Here is a 19,920-nt window from a genome sequence, read left to right as displayed (position 1 = left end):
TCTCTCTACTAGTACTACCTTGTAGCTTAAAGAATTGGACAGAGAGTGTAATAGATGTGTGTATATTTGGGAGAATGGGAGTAGCAAAGTATTGCTTAGATCAGGGTCCCGAACTCAAATGCCTGCTGGAGTCAGACACCCCAATCTGAAGGGAGCAGCTGCTACTCTGTTCCACCAGATTGTTGCTATGTAAGAATATAGGTCCACACTGTTACCAGATGTTCTGGGGTTTTTTAAGAAATAGGAAACCTTAATTTTTATATGAAATATTCTGCATTTTAAATATTATCAACTGGGGCACCTGGGTGGCTCAGTCAGCTAACCATCCGACTCTTGATTTCAGCTCAGGTCATGATCCCAAGGTTGTGGGATTGAGCCCCACAACCTTGTAGAGTGTTAGACTCTACACTGAGCATGGAGTCTGCTTAAGATTTTCTCTCTCCCCCTCTGCCCTTCTCCCCCATGCTCTCTCTCTCAAATAATAAATAAATAAATACATAAATAAATACATAAAGTAATTAAAAAACAAACAAAAACAAAAACAAAAACAAAAACACTAGGTGGGCCAAACAAAACACTTACACAACCACTCAGTGGTGAATTCTAATTTAGATTATGGATGGAGTTCATGGTAGAGCCTTGGTTTGGTGACTTAAACTAAGTCTGGCTCTTTGTCCATTCAGTATGGGTTTGGTTCCAGCTTGGTGGATGTGAATACTTCTCCCAAATGGCAAACTTGTATGTTGGTTCGTATCCCATAAATGTAACTCTAAACTCTCTTGAGGTAAAAATGGTAAATAGACTCAATGCTTGGTTAGAGTCCGTCTGTTAAATAAAGAAGTGAAAAAGCAGTGACCAGACTTGAAGTACATAAAGAAAATAATCAGAAGGTACTTCCTTTTTGGTGCCTTTTTGTCCTTTCTTACCAGATCATGAATCCTTTGAATTCATGATAAATACTTTGGATTTAGTTCTTAAAATTTTAGGAAACTATTGGAGTTTTGTGAGCAGGGAAGGGATATGATCCAGCTTAATATTCTAAAAGAAACGTTCTAAAGCTGATAGAACAGTATAGAGTTACAATGTGAAGACTTCCAAGAAAATCTGCCTTTTTGGCTATTAATTGTTCTGTCCTAGGAATTTCTTTTTTTTTAATTTTTTAAGTTTACTTATTTATTTTTTTTTTAATTTTTAATGTTTATTTATTTTTGAGAGGTAGAGACAGAGCGCAAGTGGGGGAGGAGCAGAGAGAGAGGGAGACACAGAATCTGAAGCAAGCTCCAGGCTCTGAGTGGTCAGTACAGAGCTCAATGCGGGGCTGAAACTCACGAACTGTGAGATCATGACCTGAGCTGTGAGATCATGATCTGAGCCGAAGTTGGACATTCAACCAACTGAGCCACCCAGGTGCCCCGACTTATTTATTTTGTGTGTGTGTGTGAGAGAGAGATAGAGAGTAAGTGGAGGGAGGGACAGAGAGAGGGAGGGAGACAGAGAATCCCAAGCAGGCTCCATGCTGTCAGTGCACAGCCTGACACAGGACTCGAACCTATGAATTCTGAGATCATGACCTGAGCCAAAACCAAGAGTCAGGTACTCAACCGACTGAGCCACCCAGGTGCCCAGGAATGTTCTTATTTTTGTGTTCATGTCGCTCATCCCTATCCCTGACCACCAGTGGAGATGTTCTCCATGGTTCTTGGGCCATATATCTCAAGGAACTTAGAGCCTATATAATCTTAATGTGATATCCAAAGATAACCAATTCCTTTTCAGACTGAACTAATTTCCTTGTATTTTTGTCTGTCCCTCAGGCCATTCCTCAGATATGTGACAGAGATAGAGCCTTCCAGATGTCTAATATTCTTAACTGAGAGGACAAATTATATGGTCTTGCAAATTCATCTAACTACTCAACCTTATGCTTCTATTTTTCAGAAAATACTGAAGGAAGGACCTCTGTTGAAGAACTGTAATTCCTTCAAGAGATGGAAGCTTAGATATTTTCTGGTTCGAGGACAAAGACTCTGTTTTGCACACCATCCCGCCGTAAGAGAATATATAGAATATTTATTCTATAGAATATCTATAGAATTTTGTCATTTGGGTTAATGGGTGGGGATTTCAGGAAATGTTTGTGTGGAGAAATAGGCTAATAGGTAAAGACATGTTGGCAAATATCAAGGTAGAAGTTGAAATCTATTTTTCTTTTAACTTGTTCTTTTGGGCCAAATGGGGGGATACTGTTCTTTACTTTCCCCTTCCTCTTTCCCTTCCCTTTTACAGATTCCTCAGTTAGCTTCTACACTCAGAACCAACTACATAATTTGTGGGTCTTCGTACAAAATGAAAATGCAGGGCCCCTTATTTAAAAATCAAGGAAAAAATGTCATTAAAGATACAAAAATATAATGCAATGATTTGTCATGGCATCTTTTATTTGTTGTTCAATGTCATTCTAAGTGAAGAAAAAATAAAATGTTAAATTATGAGTATTTTTGCCATTCATCTGCACATTGTACAATGTCAGTTATAAAAACAAATATAAAAGCATTTAATTCATATGAAAAACCACAAAAATTATATAAGTTGTATTTAGTAGCTCATACACACACATATATATTTTGTTCTTAACAGTATACAAAACCAGCTCAACTGTTTTTATTTCACATCTTGATATTTACACATTCTACCAATGCCCTGACTAAAAGGAAAAGGAACTATGGGCTACCCTATCTTTCTTTCCTTCAATGTTATCATTTTCAACATAAATTATTGGCTAAAACAGGGAAGTAACATAAGTAAGAAAGAACACAATAGGGTTCTTGGTTGTTCATGTTTCTTAGAACACTATTGCCTTTTTCTGTATTTGAAGCAAGTCCTGGTCTCTACAGAAATTGTGGACTCTCAGGGCTAACAGTTCCCTTACGTCCTCAATCATAGGTACAGCATGCTTACCTTATATTTGCTTTGAGTCTTACTGAACTCTTACACATCATGAGTCCACTGGAATTGTATGCTCATGGGCATCATGAATGCAAATGGAGTGACAAGGCATGGGGTGGACATGCAGATTGTGCATATCTCCCCTGCTCATGTCCATGAGCCATTGTCCCACTGGACTTCATTTACAAAATACACACTCAAGGATAAAATTATTAAAAATGTCAAGATTGCAATAGCAGAACATTAAACCAAGTGCAGGGCCCTGCTGAACATGGTGCCCTGAATGAATGCACAAGATGCATACCCAGTGAAGCCAGCCCTATCTGTATTCCTAGTGCTGCTATCCTTGCTGCTGGCTGGATGTTACCTATTAGAACCAGTTTATAAGGAGATGCAGGCCTCAAACTGGATAGGACTAGCAACAAAGTCAGAGGTTGCCAGCTGATAAAATAGGAACTAATAACTTCTATCTGCTCCACTAGGCCCTTAGTTAAACCATATCCCTTTATCTTCTCCAGCATAAACCCTTAGTTTTGAATAATTCTGAACCACCTAAGCCTTCCTGTAAATCCACATAAGAGTTTTAGGAAGTGTTGTGTTTTGCTTTAGTTTGGTTTGGTTTTTGTTTGTCACATGATATATCAACAAAAAAATCATGATGCTAAATAAATCCCAGCACTGAAGCCAGAGATATGATTGGTTCATGGCTGCTAAAAATGCCTATTTGTGTGTGTGTGTGTGTGTGTGTGTGTGTTTACCTTTTAGTGTCTGTTGACATTATTAACCAGATGATTCTTTTCCTTCTCCCTCTTATATCTTCCTAGTTTGCACGTTTTGAAACAATTGATCTGTCTCAGGTCGCCTTGGCAGAAAGCAGCTGTAGAAATCTTTTCCATAGCTTTTGTGTAAGTAACATTGGAAATGACTCAATGGGTAGAGGTGTAAGCTAGCTGGGAAAAGGGGTTGCCATACCCATGTGTTGCCTCTTTGGAGTTCAGGTTTCCCAAGTCTCCTTTGATCCTAAAGTGTATATGGGAATCCACTTAAAGTAAGCATTGCAAATGAGTGCTGAAAATTATTCATGTAAATATTTTCTACCAGCCACTGATAGGGGGGAAAAGTGATGTCCCTATTCTCTAATACCAGCCTGGTATAAATCTGAACTGACTTCTGGGTGGTGGGGAAGTGACTATTATGAAAAAAATCAATCCTCCTGGTGAAGGTGATTTAGAAGAGGATCATTGAGAGGCTTTCAAGAGACCGCTAATATGTTGTATAACATATCAGGAAAATCAAACTACATGACGCTCTCTCCTTTGATCTGATAGATAATAACCTAAATCCAAAGTGAAAACTACCTTGTGCTGAGATTACTGATAAGAGCACCTCAAAGAAAGCAGAGGATTTTCTATGGATGCATTCAAGGGTTTGGCACTGCTGAAATGTCATAAGTCTTTGCTTATTCAAGTGAATCCAGACCAGAAATCTCACTGAAAAATAGCAAGTCCATTGGCCCAGGAATTCTCCTACCCACCTCCTCCCAGAACTGTCTTCTTCCAGCCTCAGTGATGGGTTATGGAGACTGGGGTTCCCCTTCAGGAGAGCAGTACTTAGCAGACTAAAGAGCTACAGGCCCAATACCTCTACTTCTATCGCTAGGCCACACTTCATAATCTTTTGAAAGGAAAGCAATAGGCTATAAGAGGGAGACCCTACTATCATTTCTCTCATTACATCACACTGACCTAGGGTAAAGTTAAGAGTTCTGTTGGCCCAGTCCCAAAAAGCTCAACCTTTGGGTGATGAGCATACAGGCTAATGTTTTTTGTTTTTATTCTACAAAGAAATCCCAAGGACTAGGATGTCCCTTAGCCTAATTAAAACACAGAGGCACTGTTCATCAGCCCCACACAAGAGTGGGTTTGGACCAAATGAGTGGCATCATCACAGTTCCCACTAGATTCTATTCCCATCTATCACAGAATCATGCTGTGCTACATGCAAAAGGAGAAAAAACAATTGCTTGTTGGTATTGTGAGCACTAGTTCCAAGATTTGGTAGGTTTGTATTAAAGACAAGTAGGGTTACTGAAGCAATCACTGATGCTATAGCCATCTGTGTCCCTCCTACCTTCTGGCAAAAAAACAAGTCCTGACTATGGTCTACCCCTGTTAGACCCTCAGCATAGCTTTCTCATTATTCCTGCTGGGGTTCTTACACCAACCAGGATTAAGAGACATAATGGTAAAATTCTCTTCAGGTTGGCTTGACCATAAGCAAGAGAGAAACTGGATTTTTAGATTCCTCACTCGTTTTACTCTCTCCTCAAACAGAAAGAGGTACACCCTGCTGAAGCATATACCATTTTTACCATTTTTTAAGTAGATAGAGCATCAGTGAGTAGGATTTTCAGGCAACCTCTCTGGAGTAATAGATGGTGCATGGCTTAGTACTTAAGAGTATATATTCTGGAGCCAAAGAATCTAGATTTTAATTCTAGGTCAGCTTTCTAACTACTAGGTGGCCCTAAGCAAGTCATTAAACTTTCTTTGCCTTAGCTTTCCTGACTATGAAATGAGAAAAATAATGCCCATATCATGGAGTTTTAATGAAGATTGAAATAAATAGTATACATAAAGTGTAATAGAACAGTAACTGGCACATAGTAAGTGCCATTAAAGTGTTATTTATTACTATTACCATTATTATTATTTGGGGTAGGTATCTGAGAATTTGTCTTACATTTAAGAAGTGGCTTGGGTTGTGGTTGATAGTCCTGCCTAGTTCCTTAGAGAGTTCACAGGCTCTGTTTTGGGGCAAACTTGTAGAATGTGAACCAGCTAATAATGTGACTTTTTGTTTAGGTGATCACACCACAACGAAAAGTTACCCTGGCTGCACCCAACCGGAAAGACATGGAAGAATGGATCAATGTCATAAAAACCGTTCAACAGGGAGAAATTCGCAAGGTAAGAAAAATAGTAGAGAACTCACACAACTCTCAGAAGTAAATGTTTAATTGGTTGTATTAGTTAAGCCACCTTTCAAAAAGGGAAATAGAAAATGGAAGTAGAGAGACCATCTGGTCAGGAATTATAGATGGATATCATTAGGAAACTTGTTTAGAACTATTTATAAATAGGAATAATTAACTTAGACTCAAACCATGGTAAGTATGTGGTTTAGATACCTCTTTTTTTAATGAATATAATTTATTGTCAAATTGGCTTACATACAACACCCAATGCTCATCCCAACAAGTGCCTTCCTCTTTACACATCCATTTGATATGTAGATGTCACTATATGCCTGATGGATGAGTCATTCAAGATGTATGTGAGCAGCTAACCTTGATGTTCTTATGTTAGCAAAGCTGTAATCAGCAGTTTTGACCTGGGTCTGCTGAGTGACTACAATAACAGCTAATGAAACTCAGGCTCACAAAAGAGAAAAAAATAGACAAAGATGAAATAACTATTCAGTAGAAAAGGCAGGATTTGGACCCAGGCTGTGTGATTCTAAAACCTATGTCCTTAAACCCTATGCTAATGTAGGAGGAAGAGCAAGGAGCAGTCCTCTCCAAAGATTAGCAGAATTCTTATTATTATTAATACCAAACCTCTGGCCACTGCTCCCTGCAACAAATGGTATACCATTCAAACTCTGGGCTATGCCCTCGTTCCACTCCTCTGAAGACCTACAATAGTTAGAAGTTTCAAAAGGGGAGGGATTTTTGTCATTTGTTTCCTTGTATCAGTGTGTGGCACATAGTAGAGGCTCAATAAATATTTTTTCAATGAATAAATGAATCTGAGGGTAATCTCAGAGCCAAGGTTTAGAAAGAGAATGATACATAGTTCATCCTAAAGCAAAAGAAGCTGATATTTTAATTAACTAGCAAAAGATAGAGGATTGTTATGGGCATTTGGGATGGACCAATGGTAATAATGGGTTTTATAAGTAAAAATAATGCCATGGAGAAAACCATGTGTCCTCATTTCCCTATGACTCCTCTGGCTCTTAAACACTTATTTTCATTGCTACACATGGCTATTAGTACATGGTAAGTTGACTGAACTTGGGCCTAGGTATCTCTCCACATATCTGTAAGGCCTCTCCCAGGCTCACATTGTCTATGCATAATTGAGAGATTCTTGATTAGAATCTGATGATGGTCTTTATATTAAATACTCTCATTGTTTTACTCCTTTGTTATTTTCTTCTTCCTTTCCTAATAGAGGATTTCATCCCATTCCTCCCCCTCCACTCCAATTGAGCCCACTATGGCATAGAATTAGGGTAGCCACAAAAAGTTGTGATTTGCATGCTCCTCTTCCATCATCATCCCTGTGGGTCAATCCCTTTCCTTCCCGTGGTTTATCTCTATCCAAACTGTAGCATTTCTCATGAAATACACACTTTCAATTTGGCATAAAAGGTTATATAGTATAATTTTACTTATTAGTCTAGAAATGCAAATGCTTCTAGAGAAAGCCATCAGAGCATTGATGTGCTATTCCTGATTTAGTTGAATTAAACATCTAGGTATTGACTACCCAGCACAAACCAGAAAGGAAAAAAAATAATATACCTGTTTACTCTCTTGGAAGAATTGTGAGTTTCAGGTTGCAATCACAACTTCTGTGAAGCTGCTCCAGGGACCTAAATCTATTAAGGAACACTTTTAGCTGATAGTGAAATGTCTCATCATGAGCATCTTAGCAATTCATCTTGCATGAGGCTTAAAAAGTCAAATATGCTTTCTCCCATATGTACCTTATCTCTAATGGTCTCTTTTAGTCTCTGTCACTAGCAATGACTGATATAGGGTGAAGAAGATTAATTATAGACTTAGTGGTCTATTAAAGTCAGTATAAAGTAATTAGATAACTTACTACAAAATAGTACACATTAAGGAATATGCCCTTAGTAGGTGCTCAGTTCTGTTCCATAGAGGATCAAAAAGGTGTGTTGGGGCGCCTGGGTGGCTCAGTCGGTTGGGCCTCCGACTTCAGCTCAGGTCACGATCTCGCGGTCCGTGGGTTCGAGCCCCGCGTCGGGCTCTGGGCTAATGGCTCAGAGCCTGGAGCCTGCTTCCGATTCGGTGTCTCCCTCTCTCTCTGCCCCTCCCCCGTTCATGCTCTCTCTCTCTCTCTGTCTCAAAAATAAATAAAACGTTAAAAAAAATAAAAAAAAAGAAAAGGTGTGACTGGCTCCCAGCCACAGTGAGCGTTTTAGGTAGTTGGGAAGACAAGATACACAAAAGAAACAGTTAAATGACAGTACTCATGATAAATAATAGTTTTCAGAGATGTTACAAGACAGTGCATGATTGATTGCCAGAAGAATGAAACAGACAGTAAAGTAGTATAAGAGGTCAGGAGAGAAAGAGATAAGTATGGGCTGAAGTTTCCTGAGATAATAGAGGATAGATTTAAGACTGACCTTGAAAGATGAATGGGGTTTTATTGGTGACAGGGAACTAGGGGTAAGGGTAAGTCCTAAACAGGGGAATTGGTATAAGCAAAAGGTGAGTAACAGAAAAACAGAAACTTTTTGTAACAGAGTAAAAGGGGGACTCCATTTAACCAGAAGAGTTTGGGAAAGTGAGTTTAAGAAGTGTCTGGAGAGGTTGCCTGAAGTTGATTGTAGAGGATTATCAATGCCAGAATAAAGAGTAGGGAAGAGTTGCAATATGATCAAAGTTCAGTTTAAAGACGGATTGGAAAGAGAAGAGAGTTTATCAAAAGGATATTTTAGAAGTACAAGCTGGATTAGATGAAGGAAAGACCAGAGGACAGAAGATCATAGATGAAGCTATAGATTAATTCAGACAAGACAAAGTTAAGCCCCAGAATGAAGATAGAAAGGGAAGACAAATTGTAGATGCTGAGATGGAAGTGGGGAAAATCTAAATGTATGAAAGAGGCAAAGCAGAGAGAAAAGTGATAGGCAGATAAAAGGTTTGAGTCTGGGAGACTTAAGAAAGAATAGAAAGGAGAAAATTAGAAATAAGCAATTACTTAAAAGACTAGATTAAAAGGTTAGCTTTTTCTAATGACTTGTCATGGACCCATTGACTATGGGAATGGGAATGGACCTTAAGAGTCATCTAGACTCCAGATTCTAGATTTTAAAGCATCTTTAGATCAAGTCATGCAGCCTTTATTTGAATGCTTCCAAAGATGGGGAACTAAGATTCTTACAAAAGAGTCCATTCAGTTGTTAAAGGTCTAAATGTTAGAACGTTTTTCTAGTCTTTGACCTAGTAGAATAACTTTCTAACATTTCAGTTTGTGCTACAAGAATGGCATCTGCTGCCCCTTGTGGTAGAAACCTTCCTGTTACTAGAAGCATTTAAAGCAAACTATTTAAGGAACTGCTTCTGAGAATGTTGTATAAAAAATTAATTTTTCATAGTGACATCAGAAAGATTGTGGATTAGGAGGTCCCAATGCTCATCCTCTCTCCCACAAAAACATCAAGAACAACAAATAAAGAGGTACATCCTAGCTAGAATAGCTCTGAAAGAGCTCCAGAATACAATAAAGAAGCTGTAGAAACTCTATGGAGCACAGAGACAGAATGACCATGTAGAAAAGCATAGCTAGTCATTTACATGCATTGCCCCAGCCTCCAGTCTGGCAGAGCTTGGGGCCAAAAAGAATCCCCTTAGTCTGACTTCCACATAAGGGAAAAGGAGAGCAGGAGGATTCCAACAGTCCTCATCAATGCTGTGGACACATGCAACTTCCACCATGGAGATGCTCTACAGACTTTATTGATGCTAAAACACTCAGTTACCTGGAGCCCATGCTGCTGTGATGCTCCCCAAGAGAGCTATTGCATTAATGTCCCTGAAAAAGCTGCTACCACTGTGCCTACACTGGGGAAGTGCCACTGCATGCACCCCACTAAGCTGCCAACACTGCATCTTGATCCCCCCACAACCAGAATCACAACCTCCACTCCTGCAGCCGTATGCACATCCTGGACTCCAGCTCCATGGCTGCTCAGCACATATTCATGCCACACACACCAGGGCATCATGATAAATACACCTACGCCCCAGTCCATAATACCAGTTTTTCTGGATGACCCTGAACTCCAACCCCAGTGCCATGGCCACTCTGCAGGTGCCCACAGCCCAGACATCAACACCATTGCCACGGCAAATGTGTTTGTGACCCTGATTCAGGCACCTACAGACACGTGTGTGCCCACACACTGAACTCAACAATAATAGGGATCTTCCTGGCAATGACTTCCTTTGTAGAGAAAAAGGAGAACAGGATAACCAAGGAGCCTTCACCACCAAGGAGCACAACAGCTCTTACCACCATTGTGGAATCCCACAGCCTTGACCAACACTGGCCTCAGCTGATGGAGCTCCACTGAAACTTTGCTGCTGTGCCCTTCCTAAAGCAGGAACTGCTGCTGCACACCTTGAAACCAGAGCCGCCATATCCAACCCAAATTTATATCCTTACACCCACCTATAGATAAGTCTTTATCCCCAAAGAGAATCTGTAAAGTCTGAAAGAGGTGACTGCTCCATCAAATGTGCAGACATCAATGCAATGGTACCAAAAATACAAAAAAAAAAAAAAAACAACAACAACAACAAGAAAACAGAGCACAACCAAAGAATTAACAATAGTTTTCTGGTAATTGACATCAAAGAAATAAAGATCTATGAATTTCCTGAAAGAGAAGTCAAAGTAATTGTTTTAAGGAAGTTCAGTGAGCTCCAAGAGAGCACAGATGGATCATTCAGTGAAACCAGGAAAATAATACATGAACAAAATGAGAACCTCAACAAAAGAAATCATTAAAAAAGAGCCAAATTTTTGAGCTGAATAATACAATAAATGAAATGAAAAAATGAAGCAGGGAGCTTTAACAGCAGACTTGATCAAGCAAAAGAAAGAATCTGCAAACAGGTCATTTGAAACCACTCAGAAGAGAAAAAAATAATGAAAAAGCATGGATAAAAGCAAACAAATATATGCATTATGGGAATCCAAGAAAAAAAGAGAAAGGGGCAGAAAGCTATTTAAAGAAATAATGGTTGAAAACTCCCCAAATCTTGGGAGAAAGTTGGAAATACAAGTTCATGCATCTTGCATCTTGATCCCCCCCACAACCAGAATCACAACCTCCACTCCTGCAGCCGTACGCACATCCTGGACTCCAGCTCCATTGCTGCTCAAAAGACTTCACACAAGATCTCTTCACAAAGAAGACTACACCAAGACATAATCAAATTGTTAAAAGTCAAGAACAAAGAGAATTTTGAAGGCAGCAAGAGAAAAGTAACCTATTACATATAAGGGAGCCCTAATAGGACTATAAGCAGTTTTTTTCAATATATATCTTCCCCACCAGGAAAGAGTGAGATGATGTAATCAAAGTGCTGAAAGAAAAAAAAAACTTACATACAAGAATACTATACCTGGTAAAATTATCCTTTTAAATGAAGGAGAGGTAAAGTCTTTCCCAAACAAAAACTGAGGGAGTTTGTCACCACTAGACCTGCCTTAAAGATGGGTACAAGAAATGCTTAGAGGAGTTCTTCAAATTGAAATAAAAACACACTAAACAATATGAATGCTTATGAAAGCATAAATCTCACAAGTCAATGAAAATATATATCTGTAGAAGGATCAATATAACAATGGCAATTAATGTGTTAATTTATGTAGTGGATAAATTTCTTATAACCTTAAAATAAAAGTTAGTAGGTAAAAATTTGTTAATGGATACATACATAACATAAAAATAAGCAAACTCTGTCTATAAGAACACAAAGTATATGTGTTTGGTGGGGGGAGTAACAGTGTAATATTTTTGTGTGCTATTGATGCTAAATTGTTAACAACTTAAAATAGAATGTTATAACTATGAGATATTTTATACAAGTCTTGAGCTGCCTCCCCCCGAAAAACACCTATGATAGATACATAAAAGATAGAGAAGAAAACCAAAACAAATCTCTGCAAAAAAATAATCATCAAACAATAAAAAAAGACAAGAAAAGAAAACAGAGTCAAAACAACTGAAATACATATATAAAACAAATATCAGAGTGGTAATAGTCTTCACCAACAATTACTTTAAATGTAAATAGATTAAAGTCATCAATCAAAAGATATGGACTGTAATATTCTCTAGCTCCACCATGTCATTGCAAATTGCAAGATTTCATTTTTTTCTATGGCTGAGTAATATTCCATTGTGTGTGTGTGTGTGTGTGTGTGTATACATGTATATCCATTCATTAGTTGACACACACTCGGGCTGTTTTAAAATTTTGGCTATTGTAGATAATGCTACTATAAACATGGGGTGCATGTACCCCTTTGAATCTGTAATTTTTGTATCCTTTAGGTAAATACCTAGGAGTGCAATCGCTAGATCATAGGGTACTTCTATTTTTAAGCTTTCAAGCAACTGCCATACTGGTTTCCAGAGTGGCTGCACCATTTTTCATTCCCATCAACAGTGCAGTTTTCCCCATAGGTCAGTCAAAGAAAGAAAAATACCATATGATCTCACTTATATGTAGAATTTCAGAAACAAAACAAATGAGCATAGGGGAAAAAGAGAGAGAGAGAAACTAAGAAACACATTCCTAACTAAAGAGAACAAACTAATCATTACCAGAGGGGAGGTGGATGGGGGTGATGGGCTAAATAGGTGATGGGGATTAAAGAGTGCACTTGTGATGAGACCTGAATGCTGTATGGAAGTGTTGAATTACTGACCTGTACTTCTTAAACTAATATTAATCTGTATATTAACTAACTGGAATTTAAATTAAAACTTAAAAAAGACATGGAGTACCTGAATGCAAAAAAAAAAAAAAATAATAAGATCCAGAAATAACACTGTCTACAAGACTCACTTTAGAATTGAAGAAATTATGGGCTGAAAGGGAACGGACTAAAAAATATATTTCATGCAAACGGCAATCAAAAGAAAGCAGAGGTACTTATATCATATGCCTATATGATATACTTATATGCTTATATCAGACAAACTATACTTTAAGTCTGAAACTGTTTCTAGAGACGAAGAAGGGCATTATATAATGATAAAAGGGTCAATTCAACAGAAAAATACAGTTATAAAAATATATGTGCCCAGCATCAGAGTACCTAAATAGATGAAGCAAATAATGACAGATCTGAAAGCAGAAATTGACATCAATACAATAATTATAGGGAACTTCAATACTGTACTTACAATAATGTATAAAGCCTGAAGACAGAAAATTAATAAACAGTTGACTTGTATAACACTATTGACCCAAAGGACCTGACATATACAGAAATTTTCACCCAACAGCAGCAAGACACATTTTTCTCAAGGGTGCATGGAACATTCTCCAGGATAGTAACAAATTATGTCACAAAACAAGTCTTAACAAGTTTAAGAAAATAGAAATCAGGGGCATCTGGGTGGCTGTCGGTTAAACGACTCTTGATTTCAGCTTAGGTCATCATCTTACAGTTGTAAGATTGAGCCCCGCATAGGGGTCCATGCTGGGTGTGGAAACTGCTTAAGATTCTTCTCTCTCTCTCTCTCTCTCTCTCCCTCCCTCCCTCTGCCCCTTTCCCACTCACTTCCACACACTCTGTCTCTCAATTTAAAAAAAAAGAAAATAGAAATCACTCCAAGTATCTCTTCTGACCATAATGGAATGAGATAAATAACAGTAATAAAATGGGCAAATTCATGTATATATGGAAACTAAACAGTACACTTTTTTTATTTTTTATTTTTCCCCAAATTTTTACTTAAATTCTAGTTAGTTAACATATAGTGTAATATTGATTTCAGGAGAAGAATTTAGTGATTCATCACTTACATATAACACCCAGTGTTCATCATAATGAGTGCCCACCTTAATTCCCATCACCTATTTAGCCCATTCCCCCCCTCACCTCCCTCAATCAACTCTCAATTTGTTCTCTGTAGTTAAAAGTCTCTTAGGATTTATTTCCCTCTCTCTTTTTTTTCCCTTCCCACATGCTCATCTGTATTGTTTCCTAAATTCTACACGAGTGAAATCATATAGTATTTGTCTTTCTTTGATTAGCTTATTTTGGTTAGCATAATACCCTCTAGGTCCATCCACATCATTGAAAATAGCAAGATTTCATTATCTTTGATGGCTAAATAATATTCCATTATATATATATATTATATATTATATATTATATATATATAATATATATATATAATATATATATATATAGGGAACTTATATATATATTATATCATCACTCTATGGACGCTTGCACACTTTCAATAGTTTGGCTACTGTTGATAATGCTGCTATAAATATCAGGGGGCATGTACCTTCTTTGAATCTGTATTTTTGTAGTCTTTGGGTAAATACCTATTAGTGCAATTGCTGGGTTGTAGGGTAGTTCTATTTTTAACATTTTGAGGAACCTTCATACTGTTCTCCAGAGTGGCTGCACCAGTTTGCATTCCCACCAACAGTGAAAAAGTGTTCCTCTTTCTCAGCATCCTCACCAACACCTGTTGTTACTTGTGTTGTTGATTTTAGCCATTCTGACAGATGTGTGGTGGTATCTCATCATGCTTTTGATTTGTATTTCCCTTATGATGAGTGATGCGGAGCATCTTTTCATGTGTCTGTTGGCAATCTGGGTGTCTTCTTTGGAAAAGTGTCTATGTCTTCTGCCCATTTCTTAACTGGGTTATTTGTTTTTTGAGTGTTGAGTTTGATAAGTTCTTACACATTTTGTATATTAATCCTTTTCAGATATGTCATTTGCAAATATCTTCTCCCATTCCATAGGTTGCCTTTTAGTTTTGTTGATTATTTCCTTCACTGTGCAGCTTTTTATTTTGATGAAGTTCCAATAGTTTCTTTTTGGTTTTGTTTCTCTTGCTTAGTAAGAACTTGCTCTAACCAAGGTCAAAGAGTTGCTGCCTGTGCTCTTCTCTTAGATTTTGGTGGTTTCCTATCTCACATTTAGGTATTTAATCCATTTTGAATTCATTTTTGGTATGGTGTAAGAAAGTAGTCCAGTTTCATTCTTTTGCATGTTCCTGTCCAGTTTTCCCAACATCATTTGTTGAAAAGAATGTCATTTTTTTTCATTGGATATTCTTTCCTACTTTGTGGAAAATTAGTTGACCATATACTTATGGGTCCGTGTCTGGCTTTTCTATTCTGTTCCATTGATCTATGTGTCTGTGTTTTGCCCATACCATACTGTCTTGATGACTACAGCTTTATAATATAGCCTGAAGTCTGGAATCATGATGCCTCCCACTTTGCTTTTCTTTTTCAGGATTTCTGTGGCTATTCGGGGTCTTTTGTGGTTCCATACAAATTTTAGATTGTTTTTTCTAGTTTTGTGAAAAATGCTGGTGGTATTTTGATAGGGATTGCATTAAATGTGTAGATTGCTTTAGGGAGTATAGACATTTTAACAATGTTTGTTCTTCCAATCCATGAGCATGGAATATTTTCCCATTTCTTTGTGTCCTCTTCAATTTCTTTCATAACTGTTCTATAGTTTTTAGAGTACAGATCTTTTACCTCTTTGGTTAAGGTTATTCCTAGGTATCTTATGGTTTTTGGTGTAAGTGTAAATGGGATCAATTCCTTGATTTCTTTTTTTTCCGCTTCATTATTGGGGTATAGAAATGAAACAGACTTCTATATGTTGATTTTATATCCTGAAACTTTGCTAAATTCAAGTATTAGTTCTAGCAAATTTTTGATGGAGTCTTTCAGGTTTCCTTTTCTTTTCAAAAAAATTTATTTATTATTTCTTTTGAGAAAGAGAGAGAGCATGAGTGGAGAGAGGGGCTAGAGAGAGGAGAGAGAATCCCAAGTAGGCTCCACGCTGTCAGCACTGAACCCAGTTCAGGGCTGGATCTTACAAACTGTGAGATCATGACCTGAGTCAAAACGAAGAGTTGGACACTTAACTGATGGAGCCACCAGGTTCCCCCTTTCAGGTTTTCTACATGGAGTATCATATCGTCTACAAATAGTGAACATTTGACTTCTTCCTTGCCTAATTGGATGCCTTTTCTTTCTTTTTTTTTTTTTTTGCCTGATTGCTGAAGCTAAGACTTCCACTACAATGTTAAATAGTAATGATAAAAGTGAACATCCCTGTCTTGTTCTTGACCATAGAGGAAAAGCTGTCAGTTTTTCCTATTGAGTATGATATTAGTTATAGGTCTTTTGTATATGGCCTTTATGATGTTGAGGTATGTTGCATCTATACCTACTTTGTTGAGAGTTTTTTTTTTTTTATCAAGAATGAATGCTGTACTTTGTCACATGCTTTTAATGCATCTATTGAGAGGATCATATGGTTGTTATCCTTTCTTTTATTAATGTGGTGTATCATGTTGATTTATTTGCAAATATTGAACCACCCCTGCATTTCAGGAATAAATCCCACTTGATCATGGTGAATCATTCTTTTAATGTACTGTTGGATTTGATTTGCTAGTATCTTATTGAGAATTTTTGCATCTATGTTCATCAGGGATATTGGCCTGTAATTCCCCTTTTTAGTGAGGTCTTTGTCTGGAATCAAGGTCTTGGAATCAAGGTAATGCTAACCTTATAGAATGAGCTTGGAAGTTTCCTTCAATTTCTATTTTTTGGAACAGTTTGAGAAGAACGTATTAACTTTTTTAAAAATATAATTTATTGTCAAATTGGTTTCCATAAAACACCCAGTGCTTATCCCAACAAGTGCCATCATCCCTGCCCATCACCCACTTTCCCCTCTCCCCCACCCCCCATCTACACTTAGTTTGCTCTCAGTCCTTAAGAGTCCCTTATGGTTTGCCTCCCTCCCTCTCTGTAACTTTTCCCCCCCTCCCTCTCCCCCCCATGGTCTTCTGTTAAGTTTCTCAAGATCCACATATGAGTGAAAACATATGGTATCTGTCTTTCTCTGCCTGGCCTGTTTCAGTTAGCATAATACCGTCCAGTTCCATCCACGTTGCTGCAAATGGCCAGATTTCATTCTTTCTCATTGCCAAGTAGTATTCCTGGTAAAATTCCCCTTGGAAGCCATCAGGCCCAGGACTTTTGTTTGTTGGGAGATTTTTTTTTTTATTAATGATTCAATTTCTTTGCTGGACAGGGGTCTGCTCATATTTTCTATATCTTTCTGTTTCTGTTTTGATAGTTTGTATGTTTCTAGGAATTTTTTCATTTCTTCCAGATTGCCCAAATTGTTGGCATATAATTTTCCCTAATATCTCTTTTAATTGTTTGTATTTCTGTGATGTTAGCTTTGATCTCTCCTCTTTCATTCATGATTTTATCTGTGTCATTTATCTTTTTCCTTTTGATAATTCTGGCTAGAGAGTTATCAATTTTGTTAATTCTTTCAATGAACCAGATCTTAGTTTCATTGATCTGTTCTACTGTGTGTGTTTTTTTTTCTATATGGTTTATTTCTGCTCTAATCTTTATTATTTCCCTTCTTCTACTGACTTTTGGCTTTATTTGCTGTTCCTTTTGTAGCTCATTAAAGTGTAAGGTTACGTTGTATATTTGGGACTTTTCTTGCTTCTTGAGGTAGGCCTGTACTGCAATATACTTCCCTTTTTAGGACCGCCTTTGCTGCATCCCAAAGGTTTTGGTCTGTCATGTTTTCATTTTCATTTGCTTCCATGTACTTTTTTTATTTCTTCTGTGATTTCCTGGTTCACCCATTCAATCTTTAGTAGGATATCCTTTAATTTCCATGTATTTGTGGTCTTTCCAATTTTTTTTCTAGTAGATGACTTCAATATTAATAGCATTGTGGTCTGAAAACATGTATGGTATGATCTCAATGTTTTTGTACTTGTTGCAATCTGGTTTGTGACCCAGTAAGTGATGTAATCTTGAGAATAGTCCATGTGTACTCAAAAAGAATATGTATTCTGCTGCTTTAAGATGAAATGTTCTGACTATATCTGTTAAGTCTATCTGGTCCAGTGTGTCATTTAAAACTATTGTTTCTTTGTTGATTTTCTTTTTTTTAATTTTTTAAATGGTTATTAATTTACTTATTTACTTAACATAATTTATTGTCAAGTTAAGTAACATACATTGTATGTATGCAGTGTGCTCTTGGTTTTGGGGGTAGATTCCCATGATTCATCGCTTACATACAACAGTCAGTGCTCATCCCAAAAAGTGCCCTACTAAATGCCCATCACCCATTTCCCCCATCCCCCGCTCACCCCCATCAACCCTGTTTGTTCTCTGTATTCAAGAGTCTCTTATGGTTTGCTTCCCTCTCTGTTTGAAACTATTTTTCCCTTTTTCTTCCCCCATGGTCTTTATTAACTTTCTCAAGTTTCATATATGAGTGAAAACATGATATCTTTCTCCGACTGACTTATTTTAATTAGCATAGTACCCTCCAGTTCCCTCCATATTGTTGCAAATGGCAGGATTTCATTCTTTCTTACTGCCAAGTAGTATTCCATTGTAAATATAAACCACATTGTCTTTACCCATTCATCAGTTGATGGACATTTGGGCTCATTCCATAATTTGGCTATTGTTGAAAGCATTGCTATAAACATTGGAGTACAAGTGCCCGTATGAATCAGAACTCCTGTATCCTTTGGATAAATTCCTAGTAGTGCTATTTCCGGGTCTTAGGGTAGTTCTATTTTTAATTTTTTGAGGAACCTCCACACTGTTTTCCAGAGCAGCTGTACCAGTTTGTATTCCCACCAACAGTGCAAGAGGGTTCCCATTTCTCCACATCCTCACCAACATCTGTTGTTTCCTGAGTTGTTAATGTTAGCCTTTCTGACAGGTGTGAGGTGGTATCTCAATGTGGCTTTGATTTTTATTCCCCTGATGATGAATGATGTTGGGCATCTTTTCAGATGTCTATTGGCCATCTGGATGTCTTCTTTGGAAAAGTGTCTATTCATGTCTTCTGCCCATTTCTTCACTGGATTATTTGGTTTTTGGGTGTTGAGTTTGGTAAATTCTTTATAGATTTTGGACACTAGCCTTTAATCTGATATGTCATTTGCAAATGTCTTTTCCCATTCCGTCGGTTGCCTTTTAGTTTTGCTGATTGTTTCCTTTGCAGTGCAGCAGCTTTTTATCTTGATGAGGTCCCAATAATTCATTTTTCCTTTTATTTCCCTTGCCTTCAGAGACGTGTTGAGAAAGAAATTGCTGCGACTGAGGTCAAAGAGGTTGTTGCCTGTTTTCTCCTCTAGAGTTTTAATTGTTTCCTGTCTCACAATTAGGTCTTTCATCCATTTTGAGTTTATTTTTGTGTATGATGTAAGAATGTGGTCCAGTTTTATTCTTCTGCATGTTGCTGTCCAATTCTTCCAGCACCATTTGCTAAAGACACTATCTTTTTTCCATTGGATGCTGTTTCCTGCTTTGGCAAAGATTAGTTGGCCATACATTTGTGGGTCCAATTCTGGGTTCTCTATTCTATTCCATTGGTCTATGTGTCTGTTTTTGTGCCAATGCCATACTGTCTTGTTTATTACAGCTTTGTAGTAGAGGCTAAAGTCTGGGATTGTAATGCCTCCAGCTTTGGTTTTCTTCTTCAATATTACTTTGGCTCTTTGGGGTCTTTTGTGGTTCCAAACAAATTTTACAATTGTTTGTTTTAGCTTTGAGAAAAATGCTGGTGCGTTTTTGATTGGGATTGCTTTTAATGTGTAGATTCCTTTGGGTAGTATTGACATTTTAAAAATATTTGGCCACCAATACATGAGTATGGAATATTTTTCCATTTCTTTGTGTCTCCATAAATTTCCTTCATAAGTTTTCTTTACTTTTCACTATGCAGATCTTTTACATCTGTGCTTGGGTTTATTCCTAGGTATTTTATGGTTCTTGGTGCAATTGTATACTGGATCAATTTCTTGATTTTCTGTTGCTTCATTATTGGTGTATAGAAATGCAATTGATTT

General features: G+C 37.4%; 1 protein-coding gene across 1 annotated transcript in view; it reads left to right on the top strand.

Annotated features, from left to right (window-relative positions):
• DGKK (diacylglycerol kinase kappa) overlaps positions 1–19,920 on the top strand; it is a 172,516-nt gene that overhangs the window by 46,234 nt on the left and 106,362 nt on the right. Inside the window, exons 2-4 of the mRNA XM_030305352.1 lie at positions 1,939–2,049; positions 3,771–3,851; positions 5,811–5,915. Coding sequence (XP_030161212.1) covers positions 1,939–2,049; positions 3,771–3,851; positions 5,811–5,915 — 297 coding nt within the window. The remainder of the gene's footprint in view (positions 1–1,938; positions 2,050–3,770; positions 3,852–5,810; positions 5,916–19,920) is intronic.

The sequence above is a fragment of the Lynx canadensis genome, chromosome X (assembly GCF_007474595.2).
Source record: "Lynx canadensis isolate LIC74 chromosome X, mLynCan4.pri.v2, whole genome shotgun sequence".
NCBI lineage: Eukaryota > Metazoa > Chordata > Mammalia > Carnivora > Felidae > Lynx > Lynx canadensis.
This window is presented reverse-complemented; position numbering and strand designations above follow the sequence as displayed.